The sequence below is a fragment of the Pecten maximus genome, chromosome 19 (assembly GCF_902652985.1).
Source record: "Pecten maximus chromosome 19, xPecMax1.1, whole genome shotgun sequence".
Taxonomy (NCBI): Eukaryota; Metazoa; Mollusca; class Bivalvia; order Pectinida; family Pectinidae; genus Pecten; species Pecten maximus.
The window spans coordinates 14,420,956-14,444,384 of record NC_047033.1 but is presented as its reverse complement, the minus strand read 5'-3'; the positions used below and the strand labels follow the sequence as shown (position 1 = coordinate 14,444,384).

General features: G+C 34.5%; 1 protein-coding gene across 4 annotated transcripts in view; it reads left to right on the top strand.

Annotated features, from left to right (window-relative positions):
- The window catches only part of LOC117317816 (sodium bicarbonate cotransporter 3-like), a 142,126-nt gene extending 120,253 nt beyond the window's left edge, over positions 1-21,873 (top strand). For all 4 annotated transcript variants that reach the window (XM_033872762.1, XM_033872761.1, XM_033872760.1 and 1 more), the window contains 5 exons: positions 11,194-11,266; positions 11,783-12,028; positions 12,684-12,830; positions 13,271-13,494; positions 14,583-21,873. In XM_033872762.1, coding sequence (XP_033728653.1) covers positions 11,194-11,266; positions 11,783-12,028; positions 12,684-12,830; positions 13,271-13,494; positions 14,583-14,805 — 913 coding nt within the window. In that variant the 3' untranslated portion in view covers positions 14,806-21,873. The remainder of the gene's footprint in view (positions 1-11,193; positions 11,267-11,782; positions 12,029-12,683; positions 12,831-13,270; positions 13,495-14,582) is intronic.
- Positions 21,874-23,429: the final 1,556 nt, after the last annotated feature.

Sequence of the window (23,429 nt, the reverse complement as noted above, 5' to 3'; positions counted from 1 at the left end):
AGTTAAAATGATCAAACAGGGATGTTATATCTATACTGATCTCAGGTAACACAGTTAAAATGATCAAACAGGAATGTTATATCTATACTGGTCTTGGGTAACACAGTTAAAATGATCAAACAGGGATGTTATATCTATACTGATCTGAGGTAACACAGTTAAAATGATCAAACAGGGATGTTATATCTATACTGATCTCAGGTAACACAGTTAAAATGATCAAACAGGGATGTTATATTTATACTGATCTCAGGTAACAGTTAAAATGATCAAACAGGGAATGTTATATCTATACTGATCACAGGTAACACAGTTAAAATGATCAAACAGGGATGTTATATCTATACTGATCTGGGGTAACACAGTTAAAATGATCAAACAGGGGTGTTATATCTATACTGATCACAGGTAACACAGTTAAAATGATCAAACAGGGATGTTATATCTATACTGATCTCAGGTAACACAGTTAAAATGATCAAACAGGGATGTTATATCTATACTGATCACAGGTAACACAGTTAAAATGATCAAACAGGGATGTTATATCTATACTGATCACAGGTAACACAGTTAAAATGATCAAACAGGGATGTTATATCTATACTGATCTGGGGTAACACAGTTAAAATGATCAAACAGGGATGTTATATCTATACTGATCTGAGGTAACACAGTTAAAATGATCAAACAGGGATGTTATATCTATACTGATCGCAGGTAACACAGTTAAAATGATCAAACAGGGATGTTATATCTATACTGATCTCAGGTAACAGTTAAAATGATCAAACAGGGATATTATATCTATACTGGTCTTGGGTAACACAGTTAAAATGATCAAACAGGGATGTTATATCTATACTTATCTCAGGTAACAGTTAAAATGATCAAACAGGGATGTTATATCTATACTGATCTGAGGTAACACAGTTAAAATGATCAAACAGGGATGTTATATCTATACTGATCACAGGTAACATAGTTAAAATGATCAAACAGGGATGTTATATCTATACTGATCACAGGTAACACAGTTAAAATGATCAAACAGGGATGTTATATCTATACTGATCTCAGGTAACACAGTTAAAATGATCAAACAGGGATGTTATATCTATACTGATCACAGGTAACACAGTTAAAATGATCAAACAGGGATGTTATATCTATACTGATCACAGGTAACAGTTAAAATGATCAAACAGGGATGTTATATCTATACTGGTCTGAGGTAACAGTTAAAATGATCAAACAGGGATGTTATATCTATACTGGTCTTGGGTAACACAGTTAAAATGATCAAACAGGGATGTTATATCTATACTGATCTTGGGTAACACAGTTAAAATGATCAAACAGGGATGTTATATCTATACTGATCTCCGGTAACACAGTTAAAATGATCAAACAGGGATGTTATATCTATACTGATAACAGGTAACACAGTTAAAATGATCAAACAGGGATATTATATCTATACTGATCACAGGTAACACAGTTAAAATGATCAAACAGGGATGTTATATCTATACTGATCTCAGGTAACACAGTTAAAATGATCAAACAGGGATGTTATATCTATACTGATCTGAGGTAACACAGTTAAAATGATCAAACAGGGATGTTATATCTATACTGATCTTGGGTAACAGTTAAAATGATCAAACAGGGAATGTTATATCTATACTGATCACAGGTAACACTGTTAAAATGATCAAACAGGGATGTTATATCTATACTGGTCTGAGGTAACACAGTTAAAATGATCAAACAGGGATGTTATATCTATACTGGTCACAGGTAACACAGTTAAAATGATCAAACAGGGATGTTATATCTATACTTATCTCAGGTAACAGTTAAAATGATCAAACAGGGATGTTATATCTATATTGATCTGAGGTAACACAGTTAAAATGATCAAACAGGGATGTTATATCTATACTGATCGCAGGTAACACAGTTAAAATGATCAAACAGGGATGTTATATCTATACTGATCTCAGGTAACAGTTAAAATGATCAAACAGGGATATTATATCTATACTGGTCTTGGGTAACACAGTTAAAATGATCAAACAGGGATGTTATATCTATACTTATCTCAGGTAACAGTTAAAATGATCAAACAGGGATGTTATATCTATACTGATCTGAGGTAACACAGTTAAAATGATCAAACAGGGATGTTATATCTATACTGATCACAGGTAACATAGTTAAAATGATCAAACAGGGATGTTATATCTATACTGATCACAGGTAACACAGTTAAAATGATCAAACAGGGATGTTATATCTATACTGATCTCAGGTAACACAGTTAAAATGATCAAACAGGGATGTTATATCTATACTGATCACAGGTAACACAGTTAAAATGATCAAACAGGGATGTTATATCTATACTGATCACAGGTAACAGTTAAAATGATCAAACAGGGATGTTATATCTATACTGGTCTGAGGTAACAGTTAAAATGATCAAACAGGGATGTTATATCTATACTGGTCTTGGGTAACACAGTTAAAATGATCAAACAGGGATGTTATATCTATACTGATCTTGGGTAACACAGTTAAAATGATCAAACAGGGATGTTATATCTATACTGATCTCCGGTAACACAGTTAAAATGATCAAACAGGGATGTTATATCTATACTGATAACAGGTAACACAGTTAAAATGATCAAACAGGGATGTTATATCTATACTGATCACAGGTAACACAGTTAAAATGATCAAACAGGGATGTTATATCTATACTGATCTCCGGTAACACAGTTAAAATGATCAAACAGGGATGTTATATCTATACTGATCTGAGGTAACACAGTTAAAATGATCAAACAGGGATGTTATATCTATACTGATCTTGGGTAACAGTTAAAATGATCAAACAGGGAATGTTATATCTATACTGATCACAGGTAACACTGTTAAAATGATCAAACAGGGATGTGATATCTATACTGGTCTGAGGTAACACAGTTAAAATGATCAAACAGGGATGTTATATCTATACTGGTCACAGGTAACACAGTTAAAATGATCAAACAGGGATGTTATATCTATACTTATCTCAGGTAACAGTTAAAATGATCAAACAGGGATGTTATATCTATATTGATCTGAGGTAACACAGTTAAAATGATCAAACAGGGATGTTATATCTATATTGATCTCCGGTAACGCTGTCAAAACGATCAAACAGGGATGTTATATCTATACTGATCTTGGGTAACACAGTTAAAATGATCAAACAGGGATGTTATATCTATACTGATCTCAGGTAACACAGTTAAATGATCAAACAGGGATGTTATATCTATACTGATCACAGGTAACATAGTTAAAATGATCAAACAGGGATGTTATATCTATACTGATAACAGGTAACACAGTTAAAATGATCAAACAGGGATATTATATCTATACTGATCACAGGTAACATAGTTAAAATGATCAAACAGGGATGTTATATCTATACTGATCTTGGGTAACACAGTTAAAATGATCAAACAGGGATGTTATATCTATACTGGTCTGAGGTAACACAGTTAAAATGATCAAACAGGGATGTTATATCTATACTGGTCTGAGGTACGTAACACAGTTAAAATGATCAAACAGGGATGTTATATCTATACTGATCTTGGGTAACACAGTTAAAATGATCAAACAGGGATGTTATATCTATACTGATCTCAGGTAACACAGTTAAAATGATCAAACAGGGATGTTATATCTATACTGATCTTGGGTAACACAGTTAAAATGATCAAACAGGGATGTTATATCTATACTGATCACAGGTAACACAGTTAAAATGATCAAACAGGGATGTTATATCTATACTGATCTCAGGTAACACAGTTAAAATGATCAAACAGGGATGTTATATCTATACTGATCACAGGTAACACAGTTAAAATGATCAAACAGGGATGTTATATCTATACTGATCACAGGTAACAGTTAAAATGATCAAACAGGGATGTTATATCTATACTGGTCTGAGGTAACAGTTAAAATGATCAAACAGGGATGTTATATCTATACTGGTCTTGGGTAACACAGTTAAAATGATCAAACAGGGATGTTATATCTATACTGATCTTGGGTAACACAGTTAAAATGATCAAACAGGGATGTTATATCTATACTGATCTCCGGTAACACAGTTAAAATGATCAAACAGGGATGTTATATCTATACTGATAACAGGTAACACAGTTAAAATGATCAAACAGGGATGTTATATCTATACTGATCACAGGTAACACAGTTAAAATGATCAAACAGGGATGTTATATCTATACTGATCTCAGGTAACACAGTTAAAATGATCAAACAGGGATGTTATATCTATACTGATCTGAGGTAACACAGTTAAAATGATCAAACAGGGATGTTATATCTATACTGATCTTGGGTAACAGTTAAAATGATCAAACAGGGAATGTTATATCTATACTGATCACAGGTAACACTGTTAAAATGATCAAACAGGGATGTTATATCTATACTGGTCTGAGGTAACACAGTTAAAATGATCAAACAGGGATGTTATATCTATACTGGTCACAGGTAACACAGTTAAAATGATCAAACAGGGATGTTATATCTATACTTATCTCAGGTAACAGTTAAAATGATCAAACAGGGATGTTATATCTATATTGATCTGAGGTAACACAGTTAAAATGATCAAACAGGGATGTTATATCTATACTGATCGCAGGTAACACAGTTAAAATGATCAAACAGGGATGTTATATCTATACTGATCTCAGGTAACAGTTAAAATGATCAAACAGGGATATTATATCTATACTGGTCTTGGGTAACACAGTTAAAATGATCAAACAGGGATGTTATATCTATACTTATCTCAGGTAACAGTTAAAATGATCAAACAGGGATGTTATATCTATACTGATCTGAGGTAACACAGTTAAAATGATCAAACAGGGATGTTATATCTATACTGATCACAGGTAACATAGTTAAAATGATCAAACAGGGATGTTATATCTATACTGATCACAGGTAACACAGTTAAAATGATCAAACAGGGATGTTATATCTATACTGATCTCAGGTAACACAGTTAAAATGATCAAACAGGGATGTTATATCTATACTGATCACAGGTAACACAGTTAAAATGATCAAACAGGGATGTTATATCTATACTGATCACAGGTAACAGTTAAAATGATCAAACAGGGATGTTATATCTATACTGGTCTGAGGTAACAGTTAAAATGATCAAACAGGGATGTTATATCTATACTGGTCTTGGGTAACACAGTTAAAATGATCAAACAGGGATGTTATATCTATACTGATCTTGGGTAACACAGTTAAAATGATCAAACAGGGATGTTATATCTATACTGATCTCCGGTAACACAGTTAAAATGATCAAACAGGGATGTTATATCTATACTGATAACAGGTAACACAGTTAAAATGATCAAACAGGGATGTTATATCTATACTGATCACAGGTAACACAGTTAAAATGATCAAACAGGGATGTTATATCTATACTGATCTCCGGTAACACAGTTAAAATGATCAAACAGGGATGTTATATCTATACTGATCTGAGGTAACACAGTTAAAATGATCAAACAGGGATGTTATATCTATACTGATCTTGGGTAACAGTTAAAATGATCAAACAGGGAATGTTATATCTATACTGATCACAGGTAACACTGTTAAAATGATCAAACAGGGATGTTATATCTATACTGGTCTGAGGTAACACAGTTAAAATGATCAAACAGGGATGTTATATCTATACTGGTCACAGGTAACACAGTTAAAATGATCAAACAGGGATGTTATATCTATACTTATCTCAGGTAACAGTTAAAATGATCAAACAGGGATGTTATATCTATATTGATCTGAGGTAACACAGTTAAAATGATCAAACAGGGATGTTATATCTATATTGATCTCCGGTAACGCTGTCAAAACGATCAAACAGGGATGTTATATCTATACTGATCTTGGGTAACACAGTTAAAATGATCAAACAGGGATGTTATATCTATACTGATCTCAGGTAACACAGTTAAATGATCAAACAGGGATGTTATATCTATACTGATCACAGGTAACATAGTTAAAATGATCAAACAGGGATGTTATATCTATACTGATAACAGGTAACACAGTTAAAATGATCAAACAGGGATATTATATCTATACTGATCACAGGTAACATAGTTAAAATGATCAAACAGGGATGTTATATCTATACTGATCTTGGGTAACACAGTTAAAATGATCAAACAGGGATGTTATATCTATACTGGTCTGAGGTAACACAGTTAAAATGATCAAACAGGGATGTTATATCTATACTGGTCTGAGGTACGTAACACAGTTAAAATGATCAAACAGGGATGTTATATCTATACTGATCTTGGGTAACACAGTTAAAATGATCAAACAGGGATGTTATATCTATACTGATCTCAGGTAACACAGTTAAAATGATCAAACAGGGATGTTATATCTATACTGATCTTGGGTAACACAGTTAAAATGATCAAACAGGGATGTTATATCTATACTGATCTCAGGTAACACAGTTAAAATGATCAAACAGGGATGTTATATCTATACTGGTCTCAGGTAACGCAGTTAAAATGATCAAACAGGGATGTTATATCTATACTGATCTTGGGTAACAGTTAAAATGATCAAACAGGGATGTTATATCTATACTGATCTCAGGTAACACAGTTAAAATGATCAAACAGGGATGTTATATCTATACTGATCTTGGGTAACAAAGTTAAAATGATCAAACAGGGATGTTATATCTATACTGATCACAGGTAACACAGTTAAAATGATCAAACAGGGATGTTATATCTATACTGATCTCAGGTAACACAGTTAAAATGATCAAACAGGGATGTTATATCTATACTGATCACAGGTAACACAGTTAAAATGATCAAACAGGGATGTTATATCTATACTGATCACAGGTAACAGTTAAAATGATCAAACAGGGATGTTATATCTATACTGGTCTGAGGTAACACAGTTAAAATGATCAAACAGGGATGTTATATCTATACTGATCTCAAGTAACACAGTTAAAATGATCAAACAGGGATGTTATATCTATACTGGTCTTGGGTAACACAGTTAAAATGATCAAACAGGGATGTTATATCTATACTGGTCTGAGGTAACACAGTTAAAATGATCAAACAGGGATGTTATATCTATACTTATCTCAGGTAACAGTTAAAATGATCAAACAGGGATGTTATATCTATATTGATCTGAGGTAACACAGTTAAAATGATCAAACAGGGATGTTATATCTATATTGATCTCCGGTAACGCTGTCAAAACGATCAAACAGGGATGTTATATCTATACTGATCTTGGGTAACACAGTTAAAATGATCAAACAGGGATGTTATATCTATACTGATCTCAGGTAACACAGTTAAATGATCAAACAGGGATGTTATATCTATACTGATCACAGGTAACATAGTTAAAATGATCAAACAGGGATGTTATATCTATACTGATAACAGGTAACACAGTTAAAATGATCAAACAGGGATATTATATCTATACTGATCACAGGTAACATAGTTAAAATGATCAAACAGGGATGTTATATCTATACTGATCTTGGGTAACACAGTTAAAATGATCAAACAGGGATGTTATATCTATACTGGTCTGAGGTAACACAGTTAAAATGATCAAACAGGGATGTTATATCTATACTGGTCTGAGGTACGTAACACAGTTAAAATGATCAAACAGGGATGTTATATCTATACTGATCTTGGGTAACACAGTTAAAATGATCAAACAGGGATGTTATATCTATACTGATCTCAGGTAACACAGTTAAAATGATCAAACAGGGATGTTATATCTATACTGATCTTGGGTAACACAGTTAAAATGATCAAACAGGGATGTTATATCTATACTGATCTCAGGTAACACAGTTAAAATGATCAAACAGGGATGTTATATCTATACTGGTCTCAGGTAACACAGTTAAAATGATCAAACAGGGATGTTATATCTATACTGATCTGAGGTAACAGTTAAAATGATCAAACAGGGATGTTATATCTATACTGATCTCAGGTAACACAGTTAAAATGATCAAACAGGGATGTTATATCTATACTGATCTTGGGTAACAAAGTTAAAATGATCAAACAGGGATGTTATATCTATACTGATCACAGGTAACACAGTTAAAATGATCAAACAGGGATGTTATATCTATACTGATCTCAGGTAACACAGTTAAAATGATCAAACAGGGATGTTATATCTATACTGATCACAGGTAACACAGTTAAAATGATCAAACAGGGATGTTATATCTATACTGATCACAGGTAACAGTTAAAATGATCAAACAGGGATGTTATATCTATACTGGTCTGAGGTAACACAGTTAAAATGATCAAACAGGGATGTTATATCTATACTGATCTCAGGTAACACAGTTAAAATGATCAAACAGGGATGTTATATCTATACTGGTCTTGGGTAACACAGTTAAAATGATCAAACAGGGATGTTATATCTATACTGGTCTGAGGTAACACAGTTAAAATGATCAAACAGGGATGTTATATCTATACTGATCACAGGTAACACAGTTAAAACGATCAAACAGGGATGTTATATCTATACTGATCTCAGGTAACAGTTAAAATGATCAAACAGGGATGTTATATCTATACTGATCTCAAGTAACACAGTTAAAATGATCAAACAGGGATGTTATATCTATACTCATCAAAATGGAGAATACAATTAAACGATTAAAGGAAAGGGGATCAAAATGTTTCTCGAGTTAAGGATAACTATAGGATGTCTAATTACTGGATTACCTGGTTTAGGGGAGGTATCAAAAGTTCTTTGTAAAGTTACTTGGTTACCAACAAATTTGTGGGAGGAACATGATATTAAGCTATTTAGATTAAGTAGTTAGCAGAAATAATCTCTGATGAAGATTCTGACATTACATACTTTTGGTTAAGGTAGAAGTTTCTGATGTTGCATGCCTGTGGTTAGCAGATGTCATGTCTGATGTTATGTGTCTGTGGTTAGAAGATGTCATGTCTGATGTCATGTGTCTGATTAGAAGATGTCATGTCTGATGTCACGTGTCTGTGGTTAGAAGATGTCATGTCTGATGTCATGTGTCTGTGGTTAGAAGATGTCATGTCTGAGGTCATGTGTCTGGTTAGAAGATGTCATGTCTGATATCATATGTCTGTGGTTAGAAGATGTATTGTCTGATGTCATGTGTCTGTGTTTAGAAGATGAAGTGTCTGATGTCATATGTCTGTGGTTAGAAGATGTCATGTCTGATGTCATGTGTCTGTGGTTAGATGATGTCATGTCTGATGTCATGTGTCTGTGGTTAGAAGATGTCATGTCTGATGTCACGTGTCTGTGGTTAGAAGATGTCATGTCTGATGTCATATGTCTGTGGTTAGAAGATGTCATGTCTGATGTCATATGTCTGTGGTTAGAAGATGTCATGTCTGATGTCATATGTCTGTGGTTAGAAGATGTGTCTGATGTCATATGTCTGTGGTTAGAAGATGTCATGTCTGATGTCATGTGCCTGGTTAGAAGATGTTATGTCTGATGTCATGTGTCTGTGGTTAGAAGATGTCATGTCTGATGTCATATGTCTGTGGTTAGAAGATGTCATGTCTGATGTCATGTGTCTGTGGTTAGAAGATGTCATGTCTGATGTCATGTGTCTGGTTAAAAGATGTCATGTCTGATGTCATATGTCTGTGGTTAGAAGATGTCATGTCTGATGTCATATGTCTGTGGTTAGAAGATGTCATGTCTGATGTCATGTGTCTGTGGTTAGAAGATGTCGTGTCTGATGTCATGTCTTGTTATCAAATGTCATGTCTGATGTCATGTGTCTGGTTAGAATATGTCATGTCTGATGTCATGTCTGGTTAGAAGATGCCGTGTCTGATGTCATGTGTCTGTGGTTAGAAGATGAATTGTCTGATGTCATATGTATGTGGTTAAAAGATGTCATGTCTGATGTCATCTGTCTGTGGTTAGAAGTTGTCATGTCTGATGTCATGTGTCTGTGGTTAGAAGATGTCATGTCTGATGTCATGTGTCTGGTTAGAAGATGAAGTGTCTGATGTCACGTGTCTGTAGTTAGAAGATGAAGTTTCTGATGTCACCTGTCTGTGGTTAGAAGATGTCATGTCTGATGTCATGTGTCTGTGGTTAGATGATGTCATGTGTCTGTGGTTAGAAGATGTCATGTCTGATGTCATGTGTCTGTGGTTAGAAGATGTCATGTCTGATGTCATATGTCTGTGGTTAGAAGATGTCATGTCTGATGTCATATGTCTGTGGTTAGAAGATGTCATGTCTGATGTCATATGTCTGTGGTTAGAAGATGTCGTGTCTGATGTCATATGTCTGGTTAGAAGATGTCATGTCTGATGTCATGTGTCTGGTTAGAAGATGTTATGTCTGATGTCATGTGTCTGTGGTTAGAAGATGTCATGTCTGATGTCATATGTCTGTGGTTAGAAGATGTCATGTCTGATGTCATGTGTCTGTGGTTAGAAGATGTCATGTCTGATGTCATGTGTCTGGTTAAAAGATGTCATGTCTGATATCATATGTCTGTGGTTAGAAGATGTCATGTCTGATGTCATATGTCTGTGGTTAGAAGATGTCATGTCTGATGTCATGTGTCTGGTTAGAAGATGTCGTGTCTGATGTCATGTCTTGTTATCAAATGTCATGTCTGATGTCATGTGTCTGGTTAGAATATGTCATGTCTGATGTCATGTCTGGTTAGAAGATGCCGTGTCTGATGTCATGTGTCTGTGGTTAGAAGATGAATTGTCTGATGTCATATGTATGTGGTTAAAAGATGTCATGTCTGATGTCATCTGTCTGTGGTTAGAAGTTGTCATGTCTGATGTCATGTGTCTGTGGTTAGAAGATGTCATGTCTGATGTCATGTGTCTGGTTAGAAGATGAAGTGTCTGATGTCACGTGTCTGTAGTTAGAAGATGAAGTTTCTGATGTCACCTGTCTGTGGTTAGAAGATGAAATGTCTGATGTCTGATGTCATATGTCTGTGTGTTGTAGAGAACAGAGAGTGACAGGTGTGACCATCTTCTTTGTGATTGGGATGTCTGTCCTGCTAACAAGAGTACTTAAGGTAAGATCCATTATTCCTGTTCCTGGTGATGATACTCAAACTAATATACATTTACATGAAACCAACATTTTGGTAATATTGCAATATCATCACCAATTATAAAGACATAGGAATTAAATTTTCTTATTTCAGATTTCAACACATCCTGCAAAAAGGTTGCTTTCAACAATACTTTTAGATCAGATCTTTATTTTGTGGTGAAATTTTTGATAAACTAATCTGAGATGTTCATTTGCTTGTTTACATGTACATCACTGCAGACAAACACATTTAGATAAGTAAATATGGAACTTGATGATGTTCTTATTATTGTTTCAAAATGTAGCTTAAAGGAATTTGATATCAGAACAGATTTTTTTGTTCCTTATTTATTCATAACACATTTAACACTAATACTGTATATTATTAATGATTTGTGTACAAATATATACAGCCATCTGTTCTTGTATTCATATGACCATAATTACTCTTTGTCAGGAATGCAGTACTGTTAAGTTTTCTCTAATGTTATTACAGTCTCTACCTATGCCTGTGTTGTACGGCGTCTTCCTATACATGGGTGTGTCCTCACTACGCGGAATGCAGGCAGTCGACCGAATCATGCTTTGGTTTATGCCCCAGAAGTACCAGCCAGACGTCATGTACCTTCGACACGTGAGAACTGTGCGTGTCCACATGTTCACCATCATACAAGTCCTATGTCTGGCTTGTCTCTGGGTCATCAAAACAATCAAGTCCATCTCCATCGCGTTCCCCCTCATGGTATGTAATGTATAGGATGTTTTCCTTTCTTATTAGATTTTATAAAACTTTTAGATGAGTCGGCTAAAATCTCAAAATATATGAGTGAATAGAAATAAAGACAAATAAACTTCCTTTTGACCAGTTTTAAAGTCTAAATGTGGATGAAAAAAACTATTTCTATTCATGATGTAAAGTCATCGTCTTATATAACATGACATCAAAATAAACGTCTGATTGGTGCAATCAATTAAAAATGAGTATACTACACTAGTGACCTATTTATTGTATTCAGTAGAATAACAGGTCAATTATATGGTAAATGTACATGTATACGCTGCATATCAGTGTCAACAGTTCATTAATCTTTTCTCAAGTCAAGACCTGGTTTTCATTTCAACTGTACAGCACTGGTATCTATTTGCATTGCTAGCAATGTGTTTTGTACTTTACAACTCCACTGATGCGTGTTACAGGTGCTAGTAATGTGTTTTGTTCTTTACAAATTCACTGATGTGTGTTACAGGTGCTAGCAATGTGCTTCTTACTTTACAAATCCACTGATGCGTATTACAGGTGCTAGCAATGTGCTTCTTACTTTACAAATCCACTGATGCGTATTACAGGTGCTAGCAATGTGCTTCTTACTTTACAAATCCACTGATGCGTATTACAGGTGCTAGCAATGTGCTTCGTACGTAAGGGGATGGATTGGATATTCACCCAGACAGAACTGCAATGGCTGGATGACATCATGCCCGAGTCCCACTCGAGGGCCAAAGAAGATGCCAAGAAGAAGGAGAAAGAACAAGATGGAAATCAGGTAACTCCCGTAAAGATTCAGAAATACATTTTAGCTTGCGCATATGAAAGGTTCATGGTATCGAGAGGTTTTGCTAAATGAAAATGTCTGTCATCTGTAAACTTTCTCAACTGATGTTGATTAAGTTGCTTTGAATGACTATTCCCGACCAAAAATGTCTCCATTTCCTTAGTGACAAGAAAATCAAAGATGGCTGCCATGATTTTTGAGGGGGTATTTTAGGGTATGTCTCATGGTGACAAATACCTTTTCAGACTACTTAAACCAACAGTGATCAGAATTGTCATCATTTGACTAAATTGACCTCTTATTAGATAAGTATATCAATCCTTTTTGCAATTTGAATTATTTCATAGATAGTAGTCCAAGGACAATGTGCCATATGACCTTTGGTATAATATTACATTTGTATGCAAACAAATTTTTTTTTTCTGTTGTAGGAAGAGGAGGCAAGCATGTTGATAGATCCAAATAAATACTCCGCTGGTCATGTGAATCTTCCGCTTCAAACTGGCAATTTCATCAACATCCCAGTCGATCGGGTCACAGTTGGCATGGAAATGGAACCTGTCAATATCTCTGAAGAAATGGCAAAAACGACATTGTGGAAGACAATAGTGGCGAACGAGTCCTCTCCAAACCTCCAGGGCGACAGTTTTAAAAAGTAAGTAGATTTTAGGACCTACACTAGAGGAAGAAGTCTCGGGTGGGGGGAGGGGGATCCTCTCCAAATATGACATCAAGTGCTCCTTCTATAGCTTTCTATACATGGTGTCAACTCTGTTGTTTAACTCAATTTCTGTTTCACTGAATATCCTGCTATCATTGAATATCATAAATGAATGAATGTTCTATCTTAGACGTCGGTTTAAGGTTTCATCAATATGAGACATTTCCTAGTATATAATATTTATTTTGATTTGAGCCTCAGTAAAATCTTTTTGAATAATTTGCCTATCAGTAAAACTTTTCTGCACAGTTCAAATATCTGTATAAAAGGAACATGACAAGTTAGAGTCTAAAACAGGGAATACAGCATTAAGAAAGCTAACAAAAAGTAAAGCACCAGGGGAGACAACTTTTAGTAATTCCCTTCAAATATTGTGATAATAGCATGACTAGGGTATGGGAGGTATGCTATTTACTCGGAATTTCGTGTAACCTTAAGTTTTTCTAGAAGAAGTCTTACATATGTTTTCTAAGTCTGTTGTCTGATTCTTTTGACAATCTCTATTTGATGTATAAATGATAAATATTTGTATGTATTATATATGTATTGTTAAAAAGATATTTTGAAATTAGATTAAGGTTCTGAAATTAGGTATGTTGTACAATATGTTTTATAGAAGGTCTTTCTTATAGTCCCTACTGGGGAAACCTGGCAACTACCCCACGTAGGTTTCGATCTGGGTTTGTGAGTTCAAAACTTTAGTGGGGCTGTTGCCAGGTACTGACTGTAGGGCGGTGGTTTTTCTTCAGGTACTCAGGCTTTCCTCCACCTCCAAAACCTGGGTTCCTCTCTATCATCACTTTAAACGGCTTCATTCATTTAGCGATATTGATCAAACTTCAGACAGTGAGAAAGGACCATAATATCTTGATAGGTTTCATTTTCAAGGTTTTTGGTCAAGGTCACTGTTACAATTTTTAGCTGGGGTCGGATAGGATATTTATTGATTTAGCAATACCAAGTTCGTTTATTGACTATTAAGATTACCAAAACTATGTTTCATATCACTTCTTTGCTTTCAGTCACAAATCCAGATCTCCAGACGATGACTATAATTCACACAGCCATCATAAACACAAGAGTTCCAAAAAGAACAAGATGCCGGTTCAGTTCTACATAGATGATGAGGAAAAGGAGCAGCTATTGGACGAAAAGCCAAGAAAACCTGCAAAAATCGAGATTGTGGTAGACCCTCCGAGTACTAAGGGATCAATCAGCCGGATTGATGAGGACACGATATGTTAAATGTAGCCAAAATAGTCACATCATCGATGTCAATGTCCATTTGTTTGTTTTTTTCAAATGTAGGATTTTTTTTAAAATATGCAATACATATATATACACTAGTTCACCAGTAAAAAAATAATCTTGTGTCCAGGGTGGTCACGTCTGGTGACATTGTGATGTGTCCAGGGTGGCCACATCAGTCGACATTGTTATATGTCCGGGGTGGCCACATCAGGTGACATTATTATATGTCCAGGGTGGCCACATCAGGTGACATTGTTATATGTCCGGGGTGGCCACATCAGGTGACATTGTTATATATTGAGAGCAGCCACGTCAGGTGACATTGTTATATATTGAGAGCAGCCACGTCATGTGATGCAATGGCTGCCAGGTCATATGTGACACACTCGCACAGAAGATAGAGCCAGAAATGTTCTGGAATGTTTTATTTTTTGGGGTGGATGGAAATATTGCCCTTGATTGTTAGAAACCTCATTGTTGATAACTCTCTGTTAATGAGAAAACATTCCAGACCATTTTTGTTTCTAAGCGTTTGAAGATTTGTTGTTTTATTTATACCAGATATCTATGAGCTGGGATATCAAGATGTCATTTCCATTATGATTCAGAGCCAATATAGTTTACTCAGGACTGTGTTTTATACAGAGTCTGCAGACTGCAAGTTATCTAACTGATTTTATATCTGCTTTAATGTAACCTTGATAAAGGTCAACAGGTTAAAGTTCAGATGTCAAATGTAAATACCCTCAACAAATCAGTATACTTGGTTAGTCACTAAGTCTGTTAAGAACTTTTGATATTGTACAGAATTTTCAAATGGCCCATTGTTATCCAATTATAGTGTTATCCCAGGATAAAAATGGTATGTTCTGATTTATAGTCTGTGTGAATTCACATCAACAGAGTTAGGGTCCTTCGCTAGTCATGCATATTTTCATCATGTATTTCATCAAGAGTTACTTCCCTTATCCGAGACTTGGATCATAGAATTCAGAATGAAGTTGTAACATTCTTTAGCTATATCGGTATAGCGCTGAGTGGGGAAATTGTTTATCTGTATATTACTTATTTTCAAAGAAGCTTACGTATAGTGGAATAATGTGTTCAGGTCCTCAACTAGACCAATAAACTTACCGTAATCACAGATTACTCGGATTTGTAGCCCTTGGCTGTTGTTGGTTGAAACGGGTAACCAATCCAAGGTTTGGAGCTTGTAACCATGGTAAGGTTTAGTAGACTATGTCTACTTGTGTGAGTAGAGTATGGTGAGGCGATTCTGAACTGATCAGGTCATCCTCCCAATGATAAAGTTGTATGAGTAGAGTATGGTGAGGCGATTCTGAACTGATCAGGTCATCCTCCCAATGATAAAGTTGTATGTGTAGAGTATGGTGAGGCGATTCTGAACTGATCAGGTCATCCTCCCAATGAAAAGTTGTATGAGTAGAGTATGGTGAGGAGATTCTGAACTGATCAGGTCATCCTCCCAATGATAAAGTTGTATGAGTAGAGTATGGTGAGGAGATTCTGAACTGATCAGGTCATCCTCCCAATGATAAAGTCGTGTGAGTATAGAGTATGGTGAGGAGATTCTGAACTGATCAGGTCATCCTCCCAATGATAAAGTTGTATGAGTAGAGTATGGTGAGGAGATTCTGAACTGATCAGGTCATCCTCCCAATGATAAATTTGTATGAGTAGAGTATGGTGAGGCGATTCTGAACTGATCAGGTCATCCTCCCAATGATAAGTTGTATGAGTAGAGTATGGTGAGGCGATTCTGAACTGATCAGGTCATCCTCCCAATGATAAATTTGTATGAGTAGAGTATGGTGAGGCGATTCTGAACTGATCAGGTCATCCTCCCAATGATCAAGTTGTATGAGTAGAGTATGGTGAGGAGATTCTGAACTGATCAGGTCATCCTCCCAATGATAAGTTGTATGAGTAGAGTATGGTGAGGCGATTCTGAACTGATCAGGTCATCCTCCCAATGATAAAGTTGTATGAGAAGAGTATGGTGAGGCGATTCTGAACTGATCAGGTCATCCTCCCAATGATAAAGTTGTATGAGTAGAGTATGGTGAGGAGATTCTGAACTGATCAGGTCATCCTCCCAATGATCAAGTTGTATGAGTAGAGTATGGTGAGGAGATTCTGAACTGATCAGGTCATCCCCCCAATGATAAAGTTGTATGAGTAGAGTATGGTGAGGCGATTCTGAACTGATCAGGTCATCCCCCCAATGATAAAGTCGTGTGAGTATAGAGTATGGTGAGGAGATTCTGAACTGATCAGGTCATCCTCCCAATGATAAATTTGCCACAATTTTGGTTTTACCAATAAATTTTAATTCAAAGTATGAAGCTGAAAGTGGGGGAAAAAACATTATCCTCTTGTGGCACATCTGAATATGATTTTGTGACACACTAAAATATGTAGTTGTCATGTTGATTTGATGAGTATGAATGGTTTCCTCATCAGTAATTAGGTTTGTCTCCGTATTGTGTATGTCTATGTGGTGAACAGATTGTTATTTATACATATTCATTTTAATGTGATAAGAATTATATGAAAGCATTTCAATATTATTCTGCCATTTTATACCATGTAAAGCAAATGATTGAGGCTATGTCCATGTCTGCTAAACACATCTATGTGAGCATGATCTTGTGAGAAGTATCAAAACTTTAAAAGTTCTATGAGCATGTGATTGGTTTCATAATGAATGGCCCTACCTCTCCAATTTGTCATATATTAATCCGTGTCACTGTTTTACAAGGATGATGAAGTCAAATGTTATTTATTTCTCTCAGTTTATATACATATTGCTGTTGATTACATATCCAGTTCCAAGTCAGAATTATGCAAGTGTATTAAACCTTTTAGCTTTGTGCCCTAAATATTTTTATTTTGTATTACCTACAATCATGCTAATTTTGGGGCGAATACACTTACATGTAAGTTTTGAAAATGACTGAAATGTTTTTTTAAATGTTTAAACTGTTCACCGATTGGTTAGGTCTAAATATTTTAACTGTTCACTGATTGGTCAGGTTCAACTGTTTTAACTGTTCACTGATTGGTTAGGTTTAAACATATTCACTGATTGGTCAGGTTTTAATGTTTAGATTGTTCTCTGATTGGTCCATTTAAACGTGTAAACTGTTCACTGATTCGTCAGGTTTAAATGTTTAAACTGTTCACTGATTGGTCTGCATGGATATAATGTGTATACTATTCACCGAGTGGTCCATTTGAATATTTAAAATTACACTGATTGGTCCATTTAAATATTGAAACTGTTCATTGATTGGTCTTTTTTAATATTTTAACTATTCACTAATTCGTTGTATTATTGTGAGGGGTAGTAATTTATATGTGAATTTTGTCTCCCTCCTATCAATTATCTAGAGAATTATGTTTTACTCTGCTACAATCCTGAAGAAATATGTTTAGGTAAACACCAATAGTGTTTATAACATACAATTCTGTGTTGATAACTGAATTTTCAAACTAAAAACATCAAAAGAGAATATCTATTGGCTTACCTTTTAGTCAAACACCTTACATTGTTTCTGACTATTGTCACAGACCTGGTTAACTATTAACTTTAGTGGATGAACTGCCTTTTAAAAATTATTATGAAATCCATTCTTGGTGTATTCTGTAAACCAAAAAGTTTTTGGTTATGAAAACCAAGTAATATTGTAGGTCATATATAGAAACTGTTCTATTGTGTTTTAAGAATATCCTGTCTCATTTTAATTGCCTAAGTCCCTAAATTTTTACTCTCTACTATAATATTATCTTTTTTATTTGAATTTTCCCTGTGCGTATATTGATTAATTTTTTATGTTTTAGTTATATTTACTTTAATACCAAATACATTTATATCAGTCAAATCTTATAGGTTCTGGGTTCCGTTTATTTATTTTTATTTTTTTTTTCCAATTCATATTTTTTATTAAGAATTCCATTATTTCAACAGCTGTATTATTATATTTTATGCGATTTAACCATGAAAGCACTCACCCAGAGTGTTTCCCAAATTTTCTATTTATATATCTTTTGTTTCATTGTCCTACCGTTGAAGTCTATGAATACAATACCGTATATAAACTTGTATATCCATCGAGATCAATGCCTACATTCTGGGGCGGTAAGAGTCTTCTTGTCACAAAATCATTCATCAGATATTTGGTGGTTGGGTGTATGTGTTTTCGGTACAGACACATATACTCGGGTGTAGTTTGATTACTCACAGCAACAGGTTTTCACCTTTTCATCCTTTGATAGGCTTCATTGTTCAATATTAAACTGGCGGAGCCACAACGAATTCATGTTTACATTATATAACACAAACACTTTCATTTCTACACCTCAGTAAAAAGATCATCGCTTGATTACAGAATTGCTTCAACTCATTATTAGCAAGCATGTTAAAAAACTGAAATAATTATTTTACATGTCTTCATTTTCTTAATGTACCGTTACAGCAACAAACAAAAAAATTGAATGCTGAGATGTAGCAATTTGCACAGCGATAACTTAATGAATTGATAGATAGAATAATACAGTATCTACATTCAGCTAGTGCAGTTTCTTTAAGACAATGCTTTTAAAAATAAAATTGTTGCATATACATGTGTACGCAGTATTTTTTATGTGGAAGACTCCATTAAGTTTCCTAAACATACCATAATAATAGTTTGCAGTATTTATTTATTAATACATTATCTCTAACAATTCTTTCAAAGTAAACTCAGCATTTAATATTCAGATTAAATTCATGGTCATTTGAAATTCTGAGACATTTGCATTTTGTTTTCATTATTTATTGATATAGACGTTGCAGAGATTTGAAATTTCCCCAAAATTCTAGTTTTATCTGACAATGATACAACTATGCTTGTGTAATATTTTACCTTGTTAAGAATCAGATCATAGGATCTTTATGCATCAGATTGGAAAATATGTCATACTTTTTATATACTATATATGTATTACATATATTATTCCTATCTTATGCGTCAGGAACCTATGATCAGACACATATGTTTGTAACTGTTAATATCCTGGTGTAATATTGGGTTTGTGAGCGAAATTTTTTGGTATTTGTGGAGCTGTCTGGAGTAAGATGAGCGGATGATTTGTGTATATCCAAAGATTGGAGACCATGCATTTAGGAGTTCGGTGGACATAGGGAGTAGGTGTGTGTCGATTGCGAGACGTATGATTATTTGTTTTATGTGTTCAAATTAATTTTGACAGATTTATACTGAAAAGAATAAATAGTACTTTATATTTTTTGAATGTCACAAGGTAGGCATTATGTACTATCTCACAGAAGTATATCGCATCGCAGCGTATTATTACTAGTGCTTTAGTTGAGATTTCTTGTGGCATCATCAGTGACATCACAACGGTATCATCAGTTCACGTGTATAGTGCTATGATGATGTCATAGGTTTTTGTAGTGATGTCATCAATGATGATGATGATGATGATGATGATGATGAGCTCATGTAATGTGATATTATAATAGAAATGAAATGGTTAAATTCCGCTTGATGATGATGTCTTAAAATTAGCCAAAGTGTCATCACCATGTCAATGTGATTTCTCTTAGATTTTGCTGTAATTTTGTGATTTTGAAATATGTCATTATTGATGTCCATTTCATGCGACTGTCAATGTTTTAAATTGATAACGTCATCATTTGAAATGTGATTTTGTGATTATGTCATTTCATCATTATGTGTGATTCTGCTCTCATGTAATGGTACCATCATTTTATGTGATGATGTCATCACTATGTGTGATGATATCATCATTTTATGTGATTCTGTCATCATTTTATGTGATGTCAATGTGTTTAGCAATGTACCACATTATGTAATCAAGAGAAATGTATATGTTTTTGATGTTTTGGCTAAATTATTATCAATAGAATCAAGTTCAAATTATCCAATGATTATGTAAAATTTTTATCAATGTGCTTTTAATGTTTTTGTAGTCTCAGGAACATCTAGCAATTTTGAAAGATTTTTTTTTAATATTTTGTTTCTGTATATTTTTGTTCTTTCTTTTTTATTGACATTGTCTGTTAAATAATCCAGGAATACATGTGATTATATTTCAAAAACGTTCTGCAGCATACCACGGCTTAGGATTGTATGTATAATCATGTAAAATGAAATAATGAAATCCTAATTTTAGAAATATTTTCTGGCCGTAAATTTATTAATTCTTTAATTGAATTGCAGATATTGTAATTATATGGTTTGTGCCTCCGTTGTTGGAAGGTTTGTGTCAAAGATGATAAATAAAAAAAGAAATCAAAAGAATGTAACAGATCTAGAAGAGAAATCAGTGTAATGTATTAACTGATAGAGTAAATATATATAATTATAGCTGATTAATTAGAGCTTATTGCTTGGTGAAAAGTACCAAACGATTCTAAATCAATGTGGTTGTCCTGTGTGTTAATAGAAATATCTGCCTTCTCCCGTCATGCCGTTTATTATGACATTACAAATACCACACAATATTTTTATTCAGAGTCCAGTCAGTATTCTATTACCAGGTGGTCTCCAGATCGTAATTTCCTGTTTCATCGCACAAATTTTGAATTATCCAAACGACAGTATGGGGGCCTAAAGTTCCTAACACCGTCACAGATTTTACCCATCTTTGTTTTACACTGATGTGAGAAATGCTTATTTTCAAAGTGTTTAATTTGTGTTTTTAAAATAAAATATTGAACATTACTGTGCTATTAATTGGCGCTGTCATGTTGTGAATTTGTAAATTTACCGAGAATACACACTTAACTGTATGCTGCTCCATGAAACATTGTTAATCTTATAAAGATACTTTTATATCAACTCGATGTTTTTACATTGTGATATTTATACCTGCAATGTTTTCATCTCAATTAAAGAACAAATCAGTTTGGTTGGAGCAGTAGAGCAGGTACTAGAATCACCTAAACAATACATTGAAAATGAAACATTGACATTCATTTTATTCCTGAATAAAGGAAGAGTTGAGGCTGTATTTCAAGTTTGTTTCTCATTTCAAAGAATTGGTAAGGACAGTGATCATGTTAAATTTTGTTATGAGACAACGATCACAACCAACTGACCAATCAAAACACATGTCATGTATATTGACACAATAAGATGCAACACTGCATTGGACACGAACAATACAAACTCCAAAATACCTATAACTTCAGAATACCGAATCACACCATGGAATACAATACGGACATGATTACTGTGTACGTACGGACAGTGTGACATAAGGTATAATACATACATACATACATACTACTTGTGTTCCAAAGAGTGACTAGATATGCGTGCTTCGTTATCATATTGATCGACGTGAATCCTTGCCCTGCAGATTTGACGATGTTAACTGAATTAAGTACATATGTATATATTGATCAGAACAGTAAAACCTATCTTGTTATTTTTTATGCATTACCTTTCGGTCAATAAATCAACCGAAGACCTCACCCAAAACAGATATATGGACACAAAAAGTAATTGAATTGTAAATCACTACTGAATTATAGATTTAATGCCCTTTGCTACTAAGTATTGTAGACACCAAGATTATCAAGGTCTTTTCTGCTTACATTAGTAATATGATAGTGACTTTGCAATTGTGACGTTATAGCAACTTCATATCATACTGTGTAAAACATTAAGAATTAATATTCAGATAATATCATGAATATTCATTGAGACATTTATAAGCAATATCATGTTGAGAATAATCGACCTCGGTAAAAGTGAAATTATTTTATTTTGGGATTTAAATGAGTTTGTATGGTGTTCAGACGTTCTTAGGTCTACAACTCATTATAGCAGACAATCCAAGGTCGACACCACACACTTAAAGCCAAACCAACAACACATTTTTAAAGAAGACAATCCAAGATTGACAGCACATCCTTATTGCAGACAATCCCAGGTCGACAGAACATCCTTATAACAGACAGTCTGAGGTCGACAGAACATCCTTATAACAGACAGTCTGAGGTCGACAGAACATCCTTATAACAGACAGTCTGAGGTCGACAGAACATCCTTATAACAGACAGTCTGAGGTCGACAGAACATCCTTATAACAGACAGTCTGATGTCGACAGAACATCCTTATAACAGACAGTCTGAGGTCGACAGAACATCCTTATAACAGACAGTCTGAGGTCGACAGAACATCCTTATAACAGACAGTCTGAGGTCGACAGCACATCCTTATAACAGACAGTCTGATGTCGACAGAACATCCTTATAACAGACAGTCTGAGGTCGACAGAACATCCTTATAACAGACAGTCTGAGGTCGACAGAACATCCTTATAACAGACAGTCTGAGGTCGACAGAACATCCTTATAACAGACAGTCTGAGGTCGACAGAACATCCTTATAACAGACAGTCTGAGGTCGACAGCACATCCTTACTGCAAACAATCCCAGGTCGACAGCGAATCCTTAAAGCAGACATTCCCAGGTCGACAACATATCCTTAAAGCAGACAATCCCAGGTCGACAGACAATCCTTATAACAGACAGTCTGAGGTCGACAGCACATCCTT